Source organism: Podarcis filfolensis (assembly GCF_964270895.1).
Source record: "Podarcis filfolensis genome assembly, chromosome: 17".
NCBI classification, from domain to species: domain Eukaryota; kingdom Metazoa; phylum Chordata; class Lepidosauria; order Squamata; family Lacertidae; genus Podarcis; species Podarcis filfolensis.
The window spans coordinates 19,119,982-19,141,761 of record NC_139621.1 but is presented as its reverse complement, the minus strand read 5'-3'; the positions used below and the strand labels follow the sequence as shown (position 1 = coordinate 19,141,761).

The window sequence follows — 21,780 nt, the reverse complement described above, 5'->3', positions numbered from 1 at the left end:
TGAGGTAGGCTGAGAGGTGGCAACAAGCCATAGTTCACCTAGGGTGGATCGACACAGAGGAAAAAAACCACTATAAGTAAGTTAGGAAAAAAAAACGCTATGGAAAATCGCATAGAATTTTTTTTTTACTCTCCAGTGACATCTGGTGTTGCATGTTTATAATGCATTCAAAACACCGTTTTTTGACTAATGTAGTTGAGTCACTAGTGAGCTTAACGGCGGCTGGCCAAACCACGTTGGACATCATGTGCCTTTGTATTTAATATGCAAATAGCAGCAGCTGTGGGGGAACAAAAATTACCAGGGTCACTGCAGCGGGGAGAATTTGATGCTTTCCTCCCCTGAGGAAAATCCCATTGCTGGAAGCATTATTTGCATTGGGAGGAGATCTCCCATTGGCACCAGGGAGAAATTATGAACTTCTCATGACAGCAATTGCTCGGCCACTGTGGGAAACAGGAAGCTGAACTGGGGAGGCCTTTGGTCTGACGCAGCAGCCTCATTATGGAGCTTGACGGAGCCTAGGCTTGACTCAGCATAAGACAGTTTCCCATGTTGCAGTAATAGAATAGAGCGAAAGGACTGCAAAATACACCTACTAGATCCCCGTCTGCGTAAAATAGTTCATCTTGGAAGCGTTGGCAGCTGCTGTACAGGAGCTCAGTGTCGTGAGGCAGCTGGTACTGGAGGCGCTGGGTCGAAGTGGCACACTCAGGTTGCTCCCCATTGCAGTCCTTGCCATGTATTCTGATGAAACAGGAAATTAGATGTAGGTTGGTTGAATGCACATTGGTGAGAATACTTGAACATTATTATGATCCCAGGATTAAATCTGCAAATTGTTTGCTCTGCTGGTACCTTTCTAGTACCATTTGAGGAGAGGTCAACAAAAGTGGTTCAAAGACTCTCTCAAGGCAAATCACAAAAGATCACCAGTGTCGAAGCAATGGTTCTTCAACATCAACTTTATTGAATTGGTCATGTTGTTTGGATGTCTGATCATCTTCCAAAGCAACTACTCTGTTCCCAACTTAAGGATGGAAGGTGTAATGCCAGTGGACAACAAAAGAGGTTTAAAGATACTCTCAAGGCAAACCTTAAAAACTGTAGCATAAACACTGACTACTGGGAAATTCTGACCTGCGAGTGCTCCAACTGGAGAACAGCCTTTACCAAAGGTGCCATGGGTTTTGAAGACGCTCGAACTCAGGACGCAAGGGAGAAACGCGCTAAGAGGAAGGCATATTTGGCAAACCCTCACCGTGATCAACTCCCACCTGGAAACCTATGTCCCCACTGTGCAAGGACATGTGGATCCAGAATTGGCCTGCACAGTCACTTACGGACTCACGTTTGAGACTGTGATTATGGAAGACAATCTTACTCGGCTACGAGTGATCGCCAAGGAAGAGTACCATTTGAGTGTTTGTTCACTGCTAGCAGTGTGCCGAAGATTGATGGTGAGCTGACCCATCGTATAGAAGGGTTTGCATAGTTTTCTGAAACTTTTAAAAGGTTGGCTTACATACACAGTTAACATTCTGAATCATTTGGCTGTCATGCTTTTAATACAGTGAAGATAAGGTATCAGAATTTATTTTATTGCAGCCATCTGGGTTATTTGACACACACACTTTTCAGACTCAATATAATGATGAAACACTTGGCTTTGCATAATTATTTTTTTATAAAAGCCAAGATTAGCTTCCTAATTTCTTTACTGTTTCATCTTTTCGTCTTTCTGCACAGCTCTGTCCGTCGCTACTTCTTCCCTGTCAGATTTGCATATTTATGTCTACGTTTCCAGATATTTTAATTAACAGTGTTATCATCTCTTTTGCCTGTTTATCCTTTCTGAATGCTAAATTTATGCCTCCCAATTTGGGGTGTTTTTTTTTGCTAGATCCATGCTGACAGTAGCACTAACAGTTTTGTCTGGTCTTGTTAGCTTTCAGCAGAACAAGTTCGTTAGCTGGGTCTCTGATGTGTGGAGGGCAGCAAAGTCTCATCAAAACCAAAAAACAAATCCACAAATAATTGAAAAAAGAGGAATCAAATCACGAACGGAAAGTGCTGTTAATATATTACATTAAAACCATAAACTCTTGTATGAAGTACTCATACTCAAAATGATATATTATGTTTAAAGTTGACATCCCCCCCCCCTCCATCAACTTAAGAAAGGCAGGCTACATAGTGGGTTTCAGAGGGCTTCCCAGATGGTATCGAATGCCACTTCTGGCTTAATAAACTAGCAGCTGCTGAAATTTCTTCTCCTGCAAAGGTTTAGGAGCAGGTGATAACTGAAAGCCATCCAAACAGGGGCAGACCTTGGTAATATTTGATGCTCCCCACAGCCCAAAGCTGTTAAGTATAGTAATTTAATTCACCGAAATTGTAAATGCTTGCATGCTTTACTATGTATTTAAATTTGATTGGTTGGTAACTGAATTCTAGAGAGTTCTGAAGTAGCTCTCGTGTGATTGGCTAGCGTTGGTCACATGGAGGTATCTAGTGAAAGAGAAACTCCATTTTATGTAAAACAAGATGAATGTGTTATAGAATCCACTGTGGACACTGCTAAGTTAAATGGAGTATTGGAGTGCTTCTCCTCTGCTTGAAGGAAAGAGAGCAAAGCTGCAGGAGAAGGTAAAAGTGGAAATCTCCCATAGGAGCTGCAAGGTATGGCCTAACTGAGATGCAGATGGCTGAGTGCTGAGCTCTGGAAAGGGAGGAAAATACAGTTGTTTGGAAGGTAAAAGAAAAGACTGTAAGCCCATGCTTGGAGAAGCATGCAACTATAAATATTATGTTTTAATTCATCTATAAGTTACTGCAAGTAAAGTTGAAGTGTGGACATTGGTTTAATTTCCAAAGAAGGGTGTCAGTCATATATATGATTTGAGCTTCTTAGCTGAGATTTCGCTACCCTCACTTCAGTAAAAGCCACCTTCCCAAAACCGGGTAAGGGAGACACCAGGCTTTGGGAAAGAGGCCTGAGGCTCTGGCACGTTCCTAGAGCCCACCAGCCTCCTTCCCAAAGTTGGGCAAGTGCTAACAAGGCTTTGGGAAGGAGGAAGGAGGGCTCCAGGACCTGTCAGATCCCTCACACCTCCTTCCTGAAGCCCAGCACTTACTAGGCTTGGAAAGGAGGCCCCTGTGCCCTGTGCGAGGGAATGGGCCCTTTGTCTGATCTCGTAGGGCTTTTCCCTATGTCATTTTCTTACAGTATAGGGTTAAATTTTACACACTCCATTTCAGTTTGCATTTCTTAGCGCAGAAAGTATTGCTCTCATGTGTAAAGATCTTTCCTATTCTAATTAATACAAGAAACTATTAGGTTTTTATTCATAGCACCATATTTTTCCGTGTAAAAGATGCCTCCATGTATAAGATGCCTCCTATTTTTTTGGTGGGGGGGCTAAATTTAAAGAAAATGAGGGGAGATGGCCCAATGTTGTTGAGCTTCCTAGAGCGCATGCCTACCACAGCTTTCCCCCCACCCACTATTCATGTATAGGACGACCCCAGTTTTTTGACATGATTTTTGAGTCAAAAAACCTCTTCTAATGCATGGAAAAATACAGTATTTATTGTAACTGGCTTTAGTATTTCTGCTGTGTGTGTTTAAGTTGCTTTGAGTCATTTCTATGAGATGATAATGATGATACTAATGATATTAATACTTACAGACCTTGTTTGATGCAGCTGAAGTCTATGATCCAGCTTTCATCCCAAAACATTTTTTGCTTTTGGTACTGGAACCACTAAAGAAAGCATGAAAGGGCAAATTCATCCCTAGGCTCTTCATCATAAGATCTTCATCATATGATCTCAGGGCGGTTCACAGAATAAAATACAGGATAAAAACATGAAAACAGCAAAACAACCCCCCTCCACCTTCCCACAGACACATTTAAAAGGCTGTACAATATTAATCAGCCCAAGACCTGGTTGAAGAGGAATGTTTTCACCTGGCGACTAAAGATGTGTAATGAAGGCGCCAGGTGAACCTCCCTGGGGAGAGCATTCAGAAAAAGGGGGGCCACCACAGAAAAGGCCCATTCTCATGTTGACACCCTTTGGACCTCACATGAAGGAGGAACACAAAGAAGGGCCTCAGAGCATGAAGGCAGAGTCTGTGACAGTTTACTGTTGGGAAACTGTGTATGTGCAGCTACTCACACAGAGTCAATTAAGGTTTGGCAGACAGCCAGAAGGCAATCTGAAGGAGTAAGTCTGCCTGGTGATAACAGAGGCATGGAGACAGCTCCCTGATTGGTCAAGCGCTCTCAAGGGAGTGACAATTAATGGTCTACTAACTGGAATGTGTTAGTTCAGAGTTCAGAGTTTCAGAGTTCTGTGTGTCAGTGTAGGAGTTGTGAGTCGTGTATGAGAGAGCAAGCTAAAGATCCATGTTCTGTTCCTGTAAATAGTCCACTGTATATAATTAACACCTAACTACAAGTTCCTGGTTCCTGCTTCGTCTATCCTGTCTGCAGCCAAGTCGCCAATTGCTTCCGTGGATTCTGCGTTTACTCTGCTAGGTCTGGCTAAGGTCCTGCAACTAGTCAGAAAGTTGTGAAACACCAAATAGGTTTTACCAATATTTACATGGGGAGAGGCGGTCCTTAATGGCTTGAAGGATACCTGAAGGAGCGTCTCCACCCATATCGTTCAGCCCAGACACTGAGTTCCAGCTCCGAGGGACTTCTGGTGGTTCCCTCCCTGCGGTAAGTGAAGCTACAGGGAACCAGGCAGTGGGCCTTCTTGGTAGTGGCACCCGCCCTGTGGAACGCCCTCGCATCAGATGTCAAGGAAATAAACAACTATCTGACATCTGAAGGCAGCCCTGTTTAGGGAAGTTTTTAATGCTTGGTGTTTTATCGTGTTTTTAATATTCTGTTGGGAGCTGCCCAGAGTGGCTGAGGAAACCCAGCCAGATGGGCGAGGTATAACTAAATAAGTTGCTGCTGTTGTTGTTGTTGTACATACTACTTAATGTTTCAGAAATCTATAAGCAGAGATTTAGACTGGTTTCTCTTGAATTCCTGACACTGGTAAAATTCACATGACAGGTTATTGCACCATCGGTGCTTCACATAATCATCATCATCATCATCATTTTGAGTGGGGGGCAAAAGAAACATTTACTTTTTCTCCCCCCCCCCAATAGTGTTTATCTGAAAGACTGAGAGTCAGATTTCTTCAGTTATCTCCTACCAGCTAGAAAAAAATGCCTACAGACAGAATCTGAGGCAAACATTATCCATTGCCGAGTCCCCTTCTGCAACTTCACAAAGCAGAGAGACAGTTTGCGTTGCAAACACAACAGAGAAGGAAGTGTCCTCAGCTGTCAGACAATCTCCTAGGAGGCACACTCAAGAGGTAACAACTGCCTATTTTGGAATGCGTCTCCCCCGGTGAGGCAGAGCCAGCGATGGCTGCTTCTCATCCAGGTACACCCAAGAGGGCAGCAAAGAAGTAGAACTTGTGTTTATGCTGCGTTGCATTATAAAATGAAGATTAAGTAAGAGGGACCAGACGAGGAAAGGGGGAAAGCATGGAGGAGAGCAGTTGAGCGACGGTGAAGTTCTACTTAACACGTACCACGACTGTCAGAATAAAGCCGGTGCAGACCAGACATATTGGTAAGGCAATTGCGATCCTGATGTCTGTTGCCAACGGACATTCACCACAGTCAGCCGGGCACGTGGAGCAGCCCTCGTCATCCTCACAGATGTCATCCCCACAGACTGAGCACAAAGAGAAAGAGATTTCGGAATTAATAATACATTAGCACGGCACCAGGATATTCCTTTGTGGCTGAGCCTGATCAAAGGGAAGAGGGTCCCTCCTCGGCCCAGTATACCTGAAGGAGCGTCTCCACCCACATCGTTCAGCCTGGACTCTGAGGTCCAGCTCCAAGGGCCTTCTGGGGGTTCCCTCACTGCGAGAAGTGAAGCTACAGGGAACTAGGCAGAGGGTCTTCTCTGTAGTGGCGCCTGCCTTGTGGAACGCCCTCCCATCAGATGTCAAGGAAATAAACAACTATCTGACTTTTAGAAGACATCTGAAGGCAGCCCTGTTTAGGGAAGTTTTTTTAATGTTTGATGTTTTATAGTGGTTTTAATATTCTGTTGGGAGCTGCCTAGAGTGGCTGGGAAAACCCAGCCAGATGGGTGGGGTATAAATAATAAATTATTCTTTATTACCCTCCTTAAAAACAGGACTTCTATCAAAATATGTCTTTACTGACAGATGTCCGAGGCTCTTCAGTCAAGAGGGGAAGTTGACATCCCAACACCCAGCATGACTTGCGCTGCCTGAAACCAATGGTTCTGGCATTGGCGATCAAGCCCATGACACAATGAATCTTTTGTACAATTGTCATTCTTTGCACAAGCAAGGACAAAGAAGATTCCCAGTGATGTGGGAAATGATACATTAAGTTCTAATGAATCTTCAGGTCCCTCCGGTCTTCCTAGCAGCAGAAGCGCAAGCATTCTCTGAACGCTTTCACTCACCACCTCCACTGTTTTGTAGCATACCTACTGCCGGGAGGACCATGGTTTGGGCTTCCAAAGCAGCCTGCATTCTCCCAACCCTGATGTGTGCAATGAGAGAGGTCATGCCCACATGCACCAGGACTACCTGCAAGACAAGCAAGATGGAGCAAGAGAAAGAGAAGAACGGCAACCCAATGAGATCAGCGAGAACCATTCTAGTCCAGATTGCCATTGGCCACCCAGATGCCTCTGCAGTCTCCCGAGGAGGGCTGTGGAGATGGTCACCTTCCCCCTGTTAGTCCCCAGCATTTGTTATCTGCAGGGATAGCGTTTCACTCATAGAATCAAAGAATTGTAGGGTTGGAAGGGACCATATGGGTTATCGAGTCCAACCCCTGGCAATACAGGGATCTCAGCTAAAGCATCCATTACAGATGGCTATCCAACCTCTGCTTCAAAACATTGACTCTTCTTTCTTGGAGGTTTTTAAGAGAGGTTGGGTGGCCACAACCTCTCAAGAGAGACTGTTCGCTGTCAAACAGCTCCTACTGTCAGACAGTCCTTCCTGATGTTTAGTCGGAATCTCCTTTCTGGAAACTTGAAGCCGTTGTGACAAACTCCATGTGACAACCCTTTAGATATTTGAAGATGACTATCATATCTCATGGGCCGTGGGTGGCACTGTGGGTTAAACCACAGAGCCTAGGACTTGCCGATCAGAAGGTCGGCGGTTCGAATCCCTGTGACAGGGTGAGCTCCCATTGTTCGGTCCCTGTTCCTGCCAACCTAGCAGTTTGAAAGCACATCAAAGTGCAAGTAGATAAATAGGTACCGCTCCATTGGGAAGGTAAATGGCGTTTCTGTGCGCTGCTCTGGTTCGCCAGAAGCGGCTTAGTCATGTTGGCCACATGACCTGGAAGCTGTACATCAGCTTCCTCGGCCAATAAAGGCGAGATGAGTGCCGCAACCCCAGAGTCGGTCACAACTGGACCTAATGCTCAGGGGTCCCTTTACCTTTACCTATCATATCTCATCTCATCTCAGTCTCTCTTTTCCAGGCTAAACATACCAAACTTCTTCAACTTATGTTCCTCATAAGGCTTGGTTTCCAGAACCTTGATCATCTCCTTCTGCACACAACCAGCTTATCAATTTCCTTCCTAAATTGCAGCACCCAGAACTGGACACAGTATTCCAGACACACTATGTAGATTCGACTGATCTATCATAGCTAATAGCCTACTCTCTTTGAATTTGTCGAATTTCCTTTTAAGCTAGAGGCTATCACCACATCTTGAGTCGTGTATTCTGAATGCTGTGTGAAGAAATATTGAATAACTAAATGAACCTGGATCTAGCTAAGTGAAAGGGGGAGCCCTTTTCTTGAACATTTTCAGCAACATCACAGTGCCCTATTCCACTGTGCGTTTTAATAATTCCTGTGAAAGGACTTTAAAGAGTTTGCTAATTCAGAAAGCCAGTGCCCACATTAAGTCAAGCTGCCCTAATAGCTGCATGATGTACACTGAGGATGGGGAATTTGTGACCCTACAGATGTTTTTGGACTCCATATCCCATCATACCAAACCACTGACCGTGCTAACTAGAGATGATGGGATTTGGAGTCCAACAACATCTGGAAATCTTCAGGTTCTCCATTATATATATATATATATATATATATATATATATATATATATATATAAATTGCTACATCAAACCCAGAGTCAACTTAGGTGGGGGGTTTTTAACCCCATGTTGTTCCATAATCACAATACTAGGCTGATACTTGGCCATTTTTACTTTAGATGTAATGAATATTCATTCAATGCAACAATTGCTTAAAGGTAGCCTGGAGCTCTTGAGACATAAATGTGGTCAGTTCTTCTTGGTGCAACGATTAAAAAACAGAGGGTATAATGTCCCGAGCAGCTGCTAAGCTAGCCAAATTCCCACTGTGGCCTACCGAGGCCAGATGTTTTTGACTACAACTTCCATCAGCTGCAACCAGCACAGGAGTTGTAGTCCAAGCTATCTGGAGGGCACCAGGCTGGCAAAGGGGAATAATAGATAATTCAGGCTTTTGCCCAGCAGTCCAAAAGAGAGTGAAACAGAGTCCGTGAGGAGGATTAAACCTTATTTACCTTGGCAGTCCAGTTTCTCTGTGTCATTTTGCCCGCAGTAGACTTGGTGTGGGTGAATATTTGGCCATCGTCTGGGATCCATGGTCCACAAATGCCACCTTTCCCCTTTTGTCAAGCAGATTAAATTAAACAATACAGCTTCAGAGTCATGTAAATATTCTTTTAGAAGTTCATGTAACAGTAAACTTTAGTTGGAAACGAATTTAAATGTCACATTCTCTGCTTAAGAAAGGGGAATATATAATCAGCCTTAGTGCAATTCTGGATAACGCCCCGATAACTTAAAGTGAATTATGCAGTTAGGCTTCATTTTTTCAGCCCTTTTGGGTACATTTAGTATTCTTGCATGTCAGATGAAATGTTTTAAGTACCTGCCATTTTTATTTGTAATTTCCTGTGATTTCCAATTTTGCATCTCACTTAACCTCCAGGACCATGAGTTTCAGTGCTCTTGAAAGCTTAAATTATTTTAGTTTTAGTATTGCCAGTTGATGTATATCTCAACTTTACAGAATGCAGAAAGCTGTTTACAAAATACGAAAACATCATACCAAGACATAAGAATACTTCATAAGAGGAGTAGCCAAGGGGTATTCTCCAGATGTTTTGGACTACAATTCCCATCATCCCCTGTCAGTATGGCCAATGGACAGAGATGATGGGAGCTGTTGTCCTCAATATCTCTAGAGGGTACCATATTGGCTATCCCTGATTTAAAACACAGTACAATAATATCAAACATCAACTAGCCCCATAGCCCTCTAGAATAAAAACACTTCAGCTAGCCTCCTGAAGGATAAAGGAGAAGAGACATAGCAAGCTTCCCTTAGGAGAAGTTCTAGACAGTGGGTACCACTACACAGAAAGTCCTTCTCCTCAAAACCACCAGCCTAAGTTTGGATAAGCCATGGCAATGTCTCCCAGCATGAGCAAATCATATGGAAAAGGTGGCAAATAGGGATCTACTGTACAGTTGTTATTACAAAGGCTATCCTACACCCAGGTCATTTTGGGCTTTAAAGGTTACTGAAGTTAGACCACATGGTTGCAAAATCAAGTTATCGTAGAATTCCCCATTCAAATTGCCCATGAATATTTCAAAGTTTCAAATTCAAAATCCAACCCCCCCCCCCTGCGGATGGCTCAATGGAAAAGTTAAAATGTCATGGTCAGAACTAAATTTTTGGTAAGCTTCTGTTCCGCCCTGACATTTTAAACATGACATTGACATTTTAGCTCAATGGTGAGAGACCCTTTTATCCCCCAGAAAGCTCTCTATGGGTCATCCGTTGACAGCCTTAGATTGTTTTGCTTGCAGAACTGCAACTCCATCAGCCCCAATGGCTAGGGATCATGGGAGTTGTAGTTCAGAAACATCTGGATGGCCAAAGTTTTCCCACCCCTGCTCTGTTTGTAGGGCTGCCTGGTCCAAATCTACAGGGGTGGACCTTGGCAATATGCCACCCTGTGGAAGGCCATTTGATGCCCTCTCCTCAGCCCTCGTGGCTCCAGCTTAAGCCAGGCTTTGGGAAGGTGAAAGGCTCTGGCAGAATCCTAGAGCCCTCCTCCCAAAGTCCAGTAAACACTTGGCCAGCTTTGGGAAGGAGGCAGAAAGACTCTATCACACTGTCAGAGCCCTCACACCTCCTTCCTGAAGCTGAGCAAGTGCTTTGAGAAGGCATCCTCCTTGGCTGTGCACCTGGTGCAACCACACCACTTGCACTGCCTTAAATCTGCCCCTGAAGTCTAATTTAAACATACAGAACCAGAAGAAGAAAGAACAGGGACTTGGACAGCAGACTAAGCAGTTACAGAGGCCACCTCATCTCAGTCTTCATCAATACGATAAGCTGCATTGTATTTTTAAATAATATGCAGTGATTATTTCTGAATTTGCCTCTGCACCTACAAATTAATTTAGCAGATGAAAAATCCATGCAAATCTGCGTTACCCTTTGTTCTCTTTTTTGGTGATGTGTAAATGGCCATCTTTGCGGTGGTAGCTCCTCTAGATTTCCTTCAGTAAAAGGCGTATAAGAAGGGAATTTTGCCCATATACTTCCTTTACAGAGGATTCTCTGCAGCTTATTTTCTTTGATGTTTAACATGTTCTGACAGCTCTTCCACAGATTTTTGTGTGGGGCGGGGACAAAGTCTATTTTGAGTAAGTATTTTCAAAGATTCTCATTTCCCAGCCAGCTGTAACCAACAAGGATTATGTTCACTATATTGTGCTAAAATATACAATACAAAAGACTTAAGGTTTTAGCGGAGGTGGGGGTAGGGGAAGGATGGCTTATTTCTGGTGGCTAATGTCAGCTAGCCCCATGTACTTCTCTCCATTTGTGTTATACCAAAATGCAGATGGCTCCTGCAAGCAAAGGTAAAAGTATGAAAGGAAAGAATCGTGCAAAAGACACCAGGGTGTATAAATAGCTCGTACTTAGCCGAACAGAGTTATCTCAGTATAAGAGTGTTCTGTATCACAAAGCCACATTCCTCTTAGCCTTCATATTCAGTTCCATCTAAGCAGGGAAGCATAAAATATCTGCACCAAAATGAAACTTTAATAACCGATGGCTAGAACGGTGTCCTTTTGGTTAACTCGCAAAAAAACTTCCCATCCTCAGAACGAAAAGCAGGGAGAGCCAGAAAAGCCTGTTCACAAAGAATAACTTCCCCCCTTTTCTTTCTAAAGAAGACGGAGAAAAGGGCTTTGCATTTATATAGCACATTTCAAGTGCTCAAAGTAGCCAGGGATCAGAAGAGTGCAGTGGATCCTCATATTACCATTTCCCTATTGCAGGGAGTAGTCTAGCGTGGAGAGCGTAGTGGGGACATCCCTCAGATCAGCTAGCTGTAAGATCACAAGAACATGAGATGAGTCTGCTATATCTAGTCCAGCACCCTGTTCACAGTGGCCAATAAGATGCTCTTGTGAAGCCCACTGCCAGGGATTGGACTCAAGAAGGTGAGATTGGAGGAGGAATGGTGGGGGTCACCCTCCCCTTCTCCTGATGCTGCAGGAGAAGAGGAATGCAGCCTTGATTTATAGCAGGAGTTTGAGGAAGGTCACAGCTCAGAGATAGATGAACAGAAAAGTTGGGCAGTGTTAGAAGGAGGAGGCGAAGGAGGAGACAGAAGCAGGGCAGCCAGCGGACACGTCATCACTGGAGAGTATTTCTGACCCCCCTTCTCCCAGAACACGGTGCTCATTAAGAGTGCAGGAACAAAGGAATCAGAGACATTTGACCACAAGCGGCCACTGTTAGGGCAGACGCTGTTGCTAGGAAGGAGGGAGGAGGGACTCAGTTGGAGTGACACCATTGTTAGGGCTTGTCGCGTTCTCTTGTCTCTCACTGTTATGATTGAATAAAACTCATTAAAAGAACTCTACCTTGTTTCTCTGCTCTTGCTGCAACTGGGGGAGGAATAGCTTTCCCGAAGCCTTGACACCCGCAAGCAGGACATGAGTGCAACAGCACTCTCTGCACCTGTGATTCCCAGAAACTGGTGTTCAGGGGCACACTGAACTGACAGCGGAGGCAGAACATAGCCATTGTGGTTAGTAACTGTTAGAATTCCTGCTCTATGATTGCAGTCATAAGATTGTTATCTTTCACATGACGGTATATTTTTTGACTCCACAGAGTGGGATGTGATGGAGACAGGATGTTTGTGTTACTGTGTTCCGTGAAATGGGATTATTGTCCTTTGTTCATTTTCTCTTTGCTGTCTGATGCTAGAGAGAGAGGGAGCCGTGTTGCAGTGCTCCGTGTGTGTTTATATGTAAATAAAGTAGATTAGCCAAAAAGCTGAGTTGCTGGGGTTCTGTCACGCAAGCTGCAAAGATTCTGCGAATCCCTAAGTGTGCCGATGTCTGTTGGCATTGGTCGCTGTGATGTTCGGGATGAAGAAAGCTTTTGAAGCTCCCGAACGATCAACCAGCAGGGAGGAACATGCCAGTCGGGCATGTGTCTCTGCCAGGGTCCTACTCGAGTGTAGGCTGAACTCCTGACAGTAACCACTGATGGCATTGCCTGCCATGAATAGGTCCAATCATAGGTGCCAACTCCTAGAGGCCGATGTCCTTTCAGCGCTCCCCCCCAATAAAATATTTGAGGAGGCAAAGGCCCCAAAGTTGATGGGCATTGCCAGTCAAATGGTGTGTCTTGTGATTGATTATATGGGCAGGGCTTACCTTGTGTCCCCCCCATTTTTTATTATTCAAGTTGGCACCCCTGTGTCCAATCTTCTTTTAAAGCCATCCCAGTTGGTGGTCATCACTGCTTCCATAGCTGAGCTGAGATTTGAATTGAGGGGCTTCCTGGCTTACAGCTCCCACTTTTATGACACAGTGCTAGGCATGTTCTCCTCGTTAGAGATGCATGTTCCTGGTGCCTCTCAGCCATAGCCCACAGAGGGGAAAGGAAAGAACCACTGAGCAAATTTCTAGCCCTGCTCTATGCCTCCATTAAACGGTGTTTCCCGGGACCTAATGCCTATCAGTTTCCCCAGGCTAGGCAATGCGGCCATGTCAAAAGCCTTGCCATTTGTACTAACCATGAAGGCCAACGGGCAAGAGTGAATGTTTGCATGATGGACGCAGCAGTTCTCTCCATTTGCATCTTTCCAGTTGGAAGGGCACTCCTGTTCCTCACAGAATGTTTTGGCAGCCATTGCATCACTTAAACAAAAAGAAAAAAAAGAATCCAGAGACAAAACTTACTTTGAAATCAATTTCGATACGATGCGATACGATATGATATGATACGATACGATAATCTTTATTGTCATTGTCCCATACAGAACAACGAAATTGAAAAAATCTACATCAAACATTCAAAAACCAACAAGCCTGCTATCCCAGCTATCCCCACCTGGTTAGCCCCCTAAAAACTCTGATACCCCATTTTTAAATACAATATACTCCCATACAGACTCCTTACAATGCGTTTAAAACCAAAATCGCATTTGGGTAGAAACTGTTTCTCAGGCGGCTAGTCCTAGTCTTTATAACCCTGTACCTTCTTCCAGAAGGAAGAAGCTGAAAGAGATCATTTCCGGGGTGCACACTATCCTGCGCTATCTCTGCAGCTTTCTTATGACACCTGGAAGCGTAGATTTGATCCAAGGTGGGAAGAGTGCACCCAATTTCTCTCCGCAGTCTTTACAACCCTGGACAGCATTGTTTTTCCCCTGACCGTGCAGCTCCCAAACCACACACACAGACCATAAGTTAATACACTCTCAACAGTACAATGGTAAAATGCCATCAACAGGTCCTTTGAGAGATTGTTTTTCCGGAGGATTCGACATGTAGACATCTTGGTAGGGCCGGCCCACTCAGGAGGCAAGGGGAGGAGGTCGCCTCAGGTGGCGGCCTCCCATGCCACAACTCACCACTGTGGCTGCCTCCTCCACACCCGCCCACACCCTTTGCCATCGCCTGCAATTTCCTCCTTTGTGCCCACTGCGAAGGAGGCGGTGGGTGGTGGAAGAGGAAGTGGGCAGGTAGTGAGTTGTGGCAGGGGGCAGCTGCAGAGGCAGAAGTGGGCAGAGGCAGCCAGGCAGGGTGGCAGGCATTTTTGGTTTTGCCCGAAGCAGTACAACGTCCTGGGCCGGCCCTGCATCTTGGTGTTAGTATAGTAAGGAGGACCATAATTTCCAAATCCCCCTAAAGACTAGCAAATCCAGAGCAGTCAAATCTGGTCTCTGTCACTTTCACACAGCTTCACCCACAAACCTGCCGTTTCTGCATCAATCCTGTGATTTCTTGGGGGAATCTGTGCCAAAAAAATCTGCATATTATTTAAAGACCATTTAAAATATATTCTCTCTCCAAATCCACATTCCTATAGGATTTTGATATTTAATTATTTCGTGCTGAGAACTGTAGTGGAATATTCAGGAGGTGTGAAAGCCAGTGGCTACCTGAGACCTCGGCCCCTTGTCTCTTGTCTCGGCCCTGACTTACGAGCCAAAAGAGGGAAGAAGCATGCTAGGAAGTAATATCAACCAGATGTTCTTTAAGGGATAAGAAGGATGCCTACCTATCACGGTGAAAGGAGATTAAGACAATATTTCTTTGATCATAACAGGGAAGAGTCTCCCCAATTTTAATCAAGTTAAAAACAACAACTGTGATTTAAGTATTAAATTTTGGGGGAAATGTCATTCCAATCTAATTCACACCAGATTGCGATATTGCCCAATCCTTTATTTGGAGGTGAAAAAAATAATTCAATAACTTCTGTTTTTATATATCTTGGGGGGGGGGACGACTCCTGAATTAATCTGAGGGGAGCTTCTCTTTCTAGCACCTGCTATGGCAGAATATTGGAGAAAAGCTTACTAGTACTTGTGTTCAGCTACAGGTGAAGTTCAAGAAGATAAATTTTCAGAGGTGTGCTTTTGTCCCCTCATGTATGTGAACTATAATGAAAGCATACTGTGTCCCCCAGTGACCCAGATGTCTCACTGGGTGGTTGCATTTACAAAAAGTGCAGATGTTAACAGTTTTCTGGTATAGTCTGCAACAATTTTAGGTTGCTGTGCTTGTATGAAAGAACTGCAGGTGTGTCAAGGCTGCTTTGTTGTATAGGTTTATCAATGTTTGTCAAACCTTGAAGAGGAGTACAGCTAGGACCACTTTGCATTCAATGACTCACCTGTGGGAAAGGATCCCATTTTCCACAGAATAGTGGTAAAAGTTGTCGGAAGCAATGACTGCGTAGATTACATCAAAGGATTCCCCGCTTATGACCTTTTCTGGGGGCCTCTGAACCCAAGCCATCTCCAGGCCTGAAGAAATAAAACCCAGCTCAACACTTCACAGCCAAAGCCAACCAACCAACCAAACAGCACTATGCAAATGATATTGGCCTAAACAGGTTATTTTGTGCATGTAACTAATAAAGCAGGATTTGAAGGTCTGTCACATAGATGATGGAGCATTTTTTTAAATCTGTTGCTCCAGAGCTCGGATACAGAACCAATGGTCTTCCAGAATTTTCCGGCCAAACTCCCATCATCCCTGATCAGTGGCTGTACTGGTTGGGGCTTCTGGGAGTTGGCACGGAGCTGGTCTGATTTTGTCCAATGGCTTCAAGACAAAAGGCATTTCACATGCAAGCTCCTGTACATTTAGTTACACATAATAAATAGATCATAACCATGCTGTAAATCAGGGGTCACCAACCTACGGCCTGGGGGCCAGATAAGGCCCAGGGGACTTGTTTATCCGGCCTGCGGTGATCCCCGCTGCCTCTTACTGGCCACTCTTACTGGCTCAGCACAGCACGGGGACCCACTTCCAGGTTGGAGGCGCACCGGAAATAGCTTGTGTGCATGCGCACAGGCTCCTCCGACCCGGATGTGCACTGGAAATCGCATGTGCATGCGCATACGGGTGGGTGTTCCCCTGCCCTCCGGCCTGCCATGCAATCATTGCTTGAGACACCGGCCCGAGGCAAGGGAAACTTGGAGACCCCTGCTGTAAATCTTTTCTTTGTGTTCGGATCACCCTGGCTGAATTTTCCTCGGAATACTTGAACTCCAGGCAAACATTTTCCCCCCTGACGTTCTTGTGAGCGTGCTGGTTACTGTCCTCCATTTAAATTGCCTGGAAATAGATGTTAGTGCTGACTCATGGATTTGCAGTCAGGTACAAGTTTGGAGATGCATTAGGAATCCTCTTGATTACTTCCATTTCTTTCCAGTCTACTGCATTACCAAGAGGCTGTATCCTGCGAAAACAAGAGGTGAACTCACCGCCACAATCCAGCATGTTATACTCATCTGGTTTCTCCAGGGGCCAACAGTCATAATCAGTGTTATCCAAATCATGCCACCCAGCCACAAAAACAACCTGCCACAGAAAAAGACAGAAAGCCACACATAAAGACATGGGACTTCTTTCAATTTCCTATTTGCTGTTTTGGGAAATGAATCCACTAAAGACACAGATAATCAGCTGTCTTTAGAGAATCAGTGTCAGGATGCTGTCAGTGGCTCCTGGCTGGTTGCCCAGGAAAGTATAAAGACAAGGAAAAGTTTCTTACCGTCTTTTTTTATTTCAATATTTACAAAGAGAGGCTATAGAACCCAGCCTCTTGGATAAAGGCATTGTCCCGAGTCAATCTTCACCCCCTGTCTTTCTCACTTCTTCTTTCATCATTCTCATCATCTCTTCTACGGGTGCTGCTACGTGCCCTCTGTCTTTGAGCTCTTTGCTCTCCTACTTTTAAGGCTTGCTGGGTTCTGGGAGATGGAGGGTCTGGAATGCTTTCTAATGACAATGTGTCAGCCAGGTGTTGTTCTGGCTTTCTCATGATTTCCCAACTTTCCCCCTCATCTGCCTCTGAGCTACAACTTCCCTCAAAGCCCTGTTGTAAATCTATACTGTCTTCCTCTTCCTCCTTCCTGGAAGGGTCAGGATGGGGAGGTGGTCTCCACCATTCAGCTCAACTTATCTCCACAAGCTACGTGGTCTTCAGGTACAAGCCAGGCTAATTCCCTGGTAGCAACAAGGTAGACAGGGAGAGAACCATGGGGTGAATAGTGGGCAAATACTTCACACAGGAGAAAGGCAGACAAAACACACAATGTGATTTTTACAACAACAAAGTTTCTGCTGCTGTTGATGATGCCCATATTTTCGGTTCACACCTAAGTGCCAAACTGTGAATGTGAGAAGATCCTGTGGAGATATGGTCTCAGTGCAGTAGCAACCCATTCTCCTTTGACTCCATCTATTTTTGTTGACATTGTCTGTGGGGGATACTGAATGAATCTCTCCACAGTTTTCCTCCTCTACTTTTTTTGGGCAGCCCTGAGCTGAATGTGAGAGATGAAGAACCACCAGCACAAGAGGTGGGGCAATGTCAGGGATCGTGCTGAGGAGGGCTGCACTGAGGAGGAATGGTGGGAGACTTCCCTTTTCCCTGCTTCTAAGCAGGATCCTGAATCTTCCCAGGAGCAGTGGGACAGTATAGCTTTGGAACAGTGGTTTGCAGAGGGACATAGTTCAGAAGACAGAAGTTGGGAAATACTGGTTGGGGAACAGCTAGAAGAAGATGCACTGGGAGAGAGAGAGTTAACAAATTCACTATCTCTAGGATTGGAACTGCCCAAAAAGGATGTTAGACTGTTTTTGTATGCCACTACAGCGGCAAGACTTTTATTAACCAAAAACTGGAAATTGCAAGAAATACCAACAATAGAAGAATGGCAGATGAAGATGTTGGACTTTTTGGAGCTGGCCGACCTGACTGGAAGAATCTGTGACCAGAAAGAGGAGAAGATACAAGAGGACTGGAAGAAATTTAAAGAATATTTAGCTAAATATTGTGATATAAGATAAATATAAAATTCTTGGAACTAATAAATAGGCTTACAGGTAGAATAAGAAGATGTTAGAGTAAATATTAAGGATTAAAATATTAATAAAGGGGAAGAGGCTAGTAAATGAAAGGAGTCAATATTATTAGAAATATGAATTTGGAGAACTGTTATACAAGTGACATAATGAAATTCAGTTAGAGGGGATTTGAGGAAGTCAGTTATCAATGTAATGAGAATTAGGAAGAAACAATTTTTTGTGTGTTTAGTTTATTGTAGTGTGATGTGTTTTTCCTTATTGTGTGTTTTGTTATGTTTATTCACTGTCTCTGGAAAGCATTCATCCACTCAGCCCAAGGTCAAGAAGAGCTGATAAGGTGGCAGCACAGAAAGCACAGTGGTTACAGGACAAGGTTACAAGATGCGGTAGTGACGTGAGTGATTAGGTAGGAAGTGGGTGGAACCCTGAATTGGGAGCACCGCCATTCCTAGGAAAGAGATTCTTTGTTCTCTCGCTGTGATCATTAAAATCTCTAACTGGTAAGAGACTCCTTCGCTTTGTTCTGTTTATCTACTGCCAGCTGTGTGTGTGTGTGTGGAACTGAGTCCATGAAGCCTGACAGGCAAGACCAGATCAGCACCCAGAGTGTCTTAAGCACCCATGCATACTCTGTGTCCTGGACCTCCCCAGCTAAGGAAGGCACGCATCTGAGAGTTAAGTCTTTATGGACCAAAGAAGCGTGTACAGCAACTCCCACGGTGTTCTGGATGCACACGCATCTAGCCACTCGGCAGCTGTCCCCTCAGATTTGCACCCTGCAAGGTAGTTGCAGCAACAGTGAGACCTCACTGCAGGCTTCTATAACCTCCCCTGGTGAGTTGCATGAGTGCAACCTCTCCTGCATGGAGATCATCACTACACTTCCCGCTTCAAGCCCCTACTAATTCTAGGAGACAGCAGGGCAAGGGAAGGTGGAGAGTTTACTGACTCGTCTGTCGCCCACACAGCTTCTTCTTCATCTGCCACATCCTGTGTGCCTCTCTTCTGTCCTGGACTCCCCTGACTCTTCCTCCTCTCACTGCCCTGGCTCCTGCTTCGTGGGTAGTGTAACTCATGCAACACGTTTTTTATTAATATACACAGAACAAAAATTATACATACTTCATCAACCTTCTGAGAAAAATACAAAACATTAAGCAAAGCCACAAAGACTTGTGAACTACCCAGCCTAAAATGAACTTATAATGTCTGGTTTCAATAGATTTTTCAAATGCTTCACTCAGTCTTTTAGATAAATTCATGAAGGTACCAACAAAAGGTAAGTTCAGTGATATTCACAATACCGAGAGATGCTAGTAGAGTTGTAGATCGATGCTAATAGACAGGGTGCCGGTGTTTTGCACCTGTTTTGCCCTGGCAGTCCAAGTAATCAAAAGGTTGCTGTTCGCCCCCGATGAGGCCCTTTAACTGGGGATTGCAGGTAGCACACTCCCAAGATAGTTTTCCGCGCTTCTTCAATGGTCTAATCTCAAAGTCTTGATACGTATATTGATATTCAGTCTTATAGAGGTCAGTGGTACAGTGTTACAGTGGTACCTCGGGTTAAGTACTTAATTTGTTCCGGAGGTCCGTTCTTAACCTGAAGCACCACTTTAGCTAATGGGGCCTCCTGCTGCTGCCACGCCTTCGGAGCACAATTTCTGTTCTCATCCTGAAGCAAAGTTCTTAACCCGAGGTACTATTTCTGGGTTAGTGGAGTATGTAACCTGAAGCGTATGTAACCCGAGGTACCACTGTACTCTTTCTTGGTTTAATCTTAAGAGACTGATCTGCTTTGTGGGTGGCACCAAACCCCATGAATCACTAGTCTCTTGGGTCGCTCCCCTGCCTCCATCCCACCCTCTTTGGAGTCTTGCTAGTCCCTGACACCCTATGGACCTCTGTGCAAAGATATCAACATGGCCCTTGAATGCATAACACTGGTATTAACTGCCTTGAGTTCGTCATGTCGATGAATGAACCAATTGCAACAAATATTAACAGAATTTCAGCCAAAGGGATTCCCTGATCATTTTTTCATGAAAAGAGCTCTTTGCTCAGCCCACCATTGTTAAACTTGTATTTTTCTCATCGGTCACACAATACAGCTGCCTTTTCTGTAAATAGGCTATGGGTTTTTCTGTCTTTGCCCTTAATTAAACGCCACCTCCATTTCACACAGCGTAAGGTTGTTCTGCAAATATGTCTGAATATTAAGAATGGTAGACTCCCAAGATCTGTTCCTCTCTTCAGACATGAGCATTTATATGCTGCAGAAGAGCATCAAAAGTAGAAGGGGACATTATTAGAGGATTCTCTAATGTGAGGGGAGGAAAGTTGTGAAAATGCAGAAGAAGATATGCAAAGAATAAGAAACATTGAAGATATGTACAAACTCACTTCACATCAACAAGTTGTCTTCAATTGTAGACTTCCCATGGACAAATTTAATGATATTTGGAATTCATTTTTAGAAACACCATATTAGGTGCTAGCTGCCCTATTTACCAGCATAGATCAATCGGCCACTTTCCCTGAGGACTGGGGACTAGCAATCATCATCCCTTTATTTAAGAAAGGGAGCCGATCAGATCCGGCTAATTACAGGCCAATCAGCCTCCTAAGTATCATTAGCAAATTGTACGCTGCCCACCTATGCGACAAATTAGTGAACTGGTTGGAACAAGACCACATTCTTTCAGAAGCGCAGGCTGGTTTTAGGGCAAATCGGTCAACTTTAGACCAGGGCCTTGTTCTCCAACATCTTGTGGAGAAATATACATCAAGAAAAGGAGGTTCCCTATACGTGGCCTTTATAGATTTCAAATCTGCTTTTGATTTAATACCGAGGGACAGGCTTTGGGGAAAGCTAAGCGCCGCAAATATAAACAAACGCCTACTGTTTCTCATCCACAGTCTATATGAAAATACACGGATCCGGGTAAGGTGTGAACGACAGGGCCAACTATCCAAGGAAATCCAAATCCACCAGGGGGTCAGGCAAGGGTGTGTCCTTGCGCCTACTCTGTTTAACTTCTATATCAACTCGCTAGTAGGAAATATGGAGAAAGAAAATGCCCATCCCCCCAAATTGGCTGGTACGCCCCTCCCGGTCCTTTTATATGCGGATGACACAGTCTTAATGTCTTTTTCTTGTGTTGGATTAAGAAAACTTTTGAGATCTCTTACCAAATATTGCAGCATCGAACAACTAACAATTAACTACAACAAATCCAAAGTTATGGTGTTCTCTAAAAAAAGGAGGAGGCATAAATGGAGAATAGACAATCGCTTAATAGAACAGGTAGCAACCTTTAAATACCTGGGTGTAACCTTCCAGGAAAGGGGCTCCTGGCGCTTTCAGATTAATAATACTATTGCAAATGCAGAAAGATCTACCAAAGCGTTAATAAGATTCTTCTATGGGAAAGGGGGCCAACACATACCGGCAGCCTCCCAGGTCTTTGCTGCCAAAATACTATCACAATTGTTATATGGATCCCAGATCTGCAGCTTTAAAAACCTTACTCTCTTAGAGGCATTCCAAACTAAGTTTTTCCGCTGCCTGCTGGGGATCCCCTCTTGTGTATCCAACATAGCGGTCCGTATGGAGGTTGGGCAAATTCCTATCAGTACTCGGATATGGATATTGAAGATCCACTATTGGCTAAAGCTTATTTTCTTCCCAGTTGGGCTGGCACCTTTAACCTTACTAGATACCTACCAATCCAAATGGAAAGCTACA

General features: G+C 44.4%; 1 protein-coding gene across 1 annotated transcript in view; it reads right to left on the bottom strand.

Moving 5' to 3' along the window:
* LOC310752344 (atrial natriuretic peptide receptor 1-like) overlaps positions 1-21,780 on the bottom strand; it is a gene marked incomplete at its 5' end in the record, with an annotated part of 98,188 nt that overhangs the window by 36,129 nt on the left and 40,279 nt on the right. Inside the window, 8 exons of the mRNA XM_083592453.1 lie at positions 600-747; positions 3,695-3,767; positions 5,611-5,756; positions 6,552-6,654; positions 8,654-8,758; positions 13,217-13,340; positions 15,325-15,457; positions 16,427-16,523. Coding sequence (XP_083448579.1) covers positions 600-747; positions 3,695-3,767; positions 5,611-5,756; positions 6,552-6,654; positions 8,654-8,758; positions 13,217-13,340; positions 15,325-15,457; positions 16,427-16,523 — 929 coding nt within the window. The remainder of the gene's footprint in view (positions 1-599; positions 748-3,694; positions 3,768-5,610; positions 5,757-6,551; positions 6,655-8,653; positions 8,759-13,216; positions 13,341-15,324; positions 15,458-16,426; positions 16,524-21,780) is intronic.